Genomic DNA, 2,694 nt, shown 5'->3' with positions numbered 1-2,694 from the left:
AATGTATAGAAAGCTTAAAAGAGCTTTGCCCGCAGGCAAGGCAGTGCCCCTTATGAATGTATGTAGATGCCTCAAAAAATTATTGGCAAAAACTGCGAAAATTATCGATTACACAAAATGGAGTATCGAGTTTGAGTGCAGCTCATTATGAATTCTTGAGAGGCATAGTTATCATAGGCAGATAAATTATCTCAAATATTTTTATTTTTTTCCGAAATATATTTTATTTAAAACTATGAATAAGCATTTTTGGAATCCCCATTCCACCGAAAAATAGTAAATTTTTTCCAATATATTAATATGGTCACTATCGACTTTTGTGACACTTATCAGATTTCTGAAAAAAGCACGCTCAAATGCACCCACAAAATACAATTAAAGAAACGCGGTAAATAAGAATGGTATAATTTTCTCAAAACCACTGTTCTTTTAAGAACAAAAGCTCTTATTTACAAAAAAGAGCTTTAAGCACAGCAAAGCTTGTCCAATATATGGGACGCTTGTACTGTAAAGGTTAAAGGGAGTTTTAAAACTACATATCCCTTTCTAATTATTAACTTTCATTCAGGAAAAGAATAAGAAATCGACTTTCTGAAAATCGTTCTCTTTAATCCGAATTTATGCTCTATTACTTACCAAAACGATTTAAATCAATCTTTAATACATTTCACTTAAATAATTTAAGCAGTTCCTTCATATGTAATTTATGAAAACCGTAAGGAAAATATATTTCAAAATTTCGGTAAATCTCAGTGAATTTAAACTAATCCACATTTGGAGTATTTTCTGGCCTATTGTCTTCATCATTTTCTTGGTTCACAACATTCGCTTCTTCTGTCTTAGGTTCCTCCTTGGACTCCTGCTCCTCTTCGGGTGGTGTCGCAATTTCGCTTGTTGGAAATTTAAATTTGCCAATTCGCTCGATGACAACGCGTAGCTTTTCCAAACCCGTCTCATTGATATGATATACCGGCAATGCTCGCATGCGCGCGAACCAACGATTCAATAGAGGCCATTTGTCTGTGGCGCCAGCGGCAATCGGAAACATTAGATTCACCGTACTCAATGTGGTTACGATGGATATGTCAGCAATAGTCAACTGTGGGGAGAAAATATACATACATATGTACATACAAGTTGTAGTACATACATTGGTAGAGCGTTTTATATGTATTGCATAAATTTCCGTAATTGATACGAAATCAAATGAAATTGCGGTTAGTTGGAGAGATCTTCGTAATAAATGTATAAGATGCTAACATAAAGAATTTAAGTGACAGTAGATGTTATAAATTATTTATACACAAATACGTGAGTACTATACATACAACATNTTTTTCTCATCTCCAAACGGTTCTTTCTTTTATCTCTAATTATCTCTTTTTCCCATGTCTAAGAATCGATATTTAAGTATGAATGGATAAGGACTTTATGCCAGGAACTTCCGGTGAGCAAATATTTTTTTGGCACAAATGTCAGTTACCAGGTTTTGCAGCAGCACGCTACGCGGTTTTGTACTTTAAACGACGATATATATGTAAATATTCCGACGAACTTGAACTTACATGATCAGCGGCCATATATTTGTGCTTTCGCAGATATGTCTCCATCATAGTATAGGCCTCCAGCAGTTTACGTTCGTGCAACGGTAAATCAACACTTTTGAAGCCACCACGAACAATGCCGGACTGAAAATTACATTACAAAAACAACCCGTTACTTACAAAATTTATTATGACACGTACATATTGAGCCCTAACCGCCAAAATAACGTAGGCGATTTTTTTTCCAAAATTTTCTTTTTGATGCAGAAATATTCCTAGAGCATCTAGATGCATTTCTGCAACAAAAAGAAAATTTAAAGAAAAATGTCGCTCGCGTTATTTTGGCGGCTTGGGCTCGATATATATAGCTATGTATGTATGTACATAAGTATGAAAATATATCTATATATTTTATTTCATAAGTAGATAAGTGGGGAAATATTTCGACTACCATACACCAGGGAGTGGCCAGAAGTGATTAGCGGAAGGTTCAAGCGCAGCTCCCGACTTTCCTAATATTCACTTATCCTCTGAGTAGCGACCAAACCCCCAAAAAAAAAACAATGCAACAATCCTCGGATGAGACCCCCTCTTTTGGTGAAGACCACGGCAAATGCTTAAAAGACTGCGATTTAAGGGCATGTACCTAAAATGTACGGACCCTTAATGGGGAGGATGCCTCTGCCCGGCTGGTTGATGTTCTCGCGAATACAGCGGTTGACATCACCGCCATTACAAAAAATGCGTTGGACGCGGCAAGGCAGGCAACGCGTAGGACCTTGCGACGTCTACCAGCCACGTAAAGAAGCGCGAATTCGGATTTGTGGCGGCGGTGGGACAGAGGCTCGGTCGCCGAGTATTAGCGTTCACCCCGGTGGACGAACGTCTAGCCACAATCTGCATCAAAACGAGATTATTCAACATCACATCTCATGTCCCATTGGAGGAGAAAGACGAGGCGTCCAAGGATCTCTTATATGAGCGCATAGAGCGCACATACGGGCCAGTGCCCCGTCACGATATCAAAATCGTACTTGGCGACTTCAGTGCCAGGGGAGGCGGGGAAGGGATCTTTGGATCAACCGTCGGTAATTTGAGCCCCCACGACGAAACCTTATGCCCATTAAATATGCCTTCAATTCGACAAGAA

At 38.7% G+C, this 2,694-nt stretch overlaps 1 protein-coding gene across 1 annotated transcript; it reads right to left on the bottom strand.

Annotated features, from left to right (window-relative positions):
- Window positions 1-588: 588 nt before the first annotated feature.
- Window positions 589-1,688, bottom strand: LOC108355035 (glutathione S-transferase E14-like; the record flags this gene model as incomplete). Its single annotated transcript, XM_017606210.1, has 2 exons — window positions 589-1,099; window positions 1,566-1,688. Coding segments are annotated over 2 exons (459 nt in total), but the record flags the coding sequence as incomplete, so codon positions are not given.
- Window positions 1,689-2,694: the final 1,006 nt, after the last annotated feature.

The sequence above is a fragment of the Rhagoletis zephyria genome, unplaced genomic scaffold (assembly GCF_001687245.7).
Source record: "Rhagoletis zephyria isolate East Lansing unplaced genomic scaffold, Rhagoletis_zephyria_1.1 Rzeph_scaffold_41642, whole genome shotgun sequence".
Taxonomy (NCBI): Eukaryota; Metazoa; Arthropoda; class Insecta; order Diptera; family Tephritidae; genus Rhagoletis; species Rhagoletis zephyria.
Note: the sequence above shows the minus strand (reverse complement) of the source record. Positions and strands in the feature narration are given on the sequence as shown.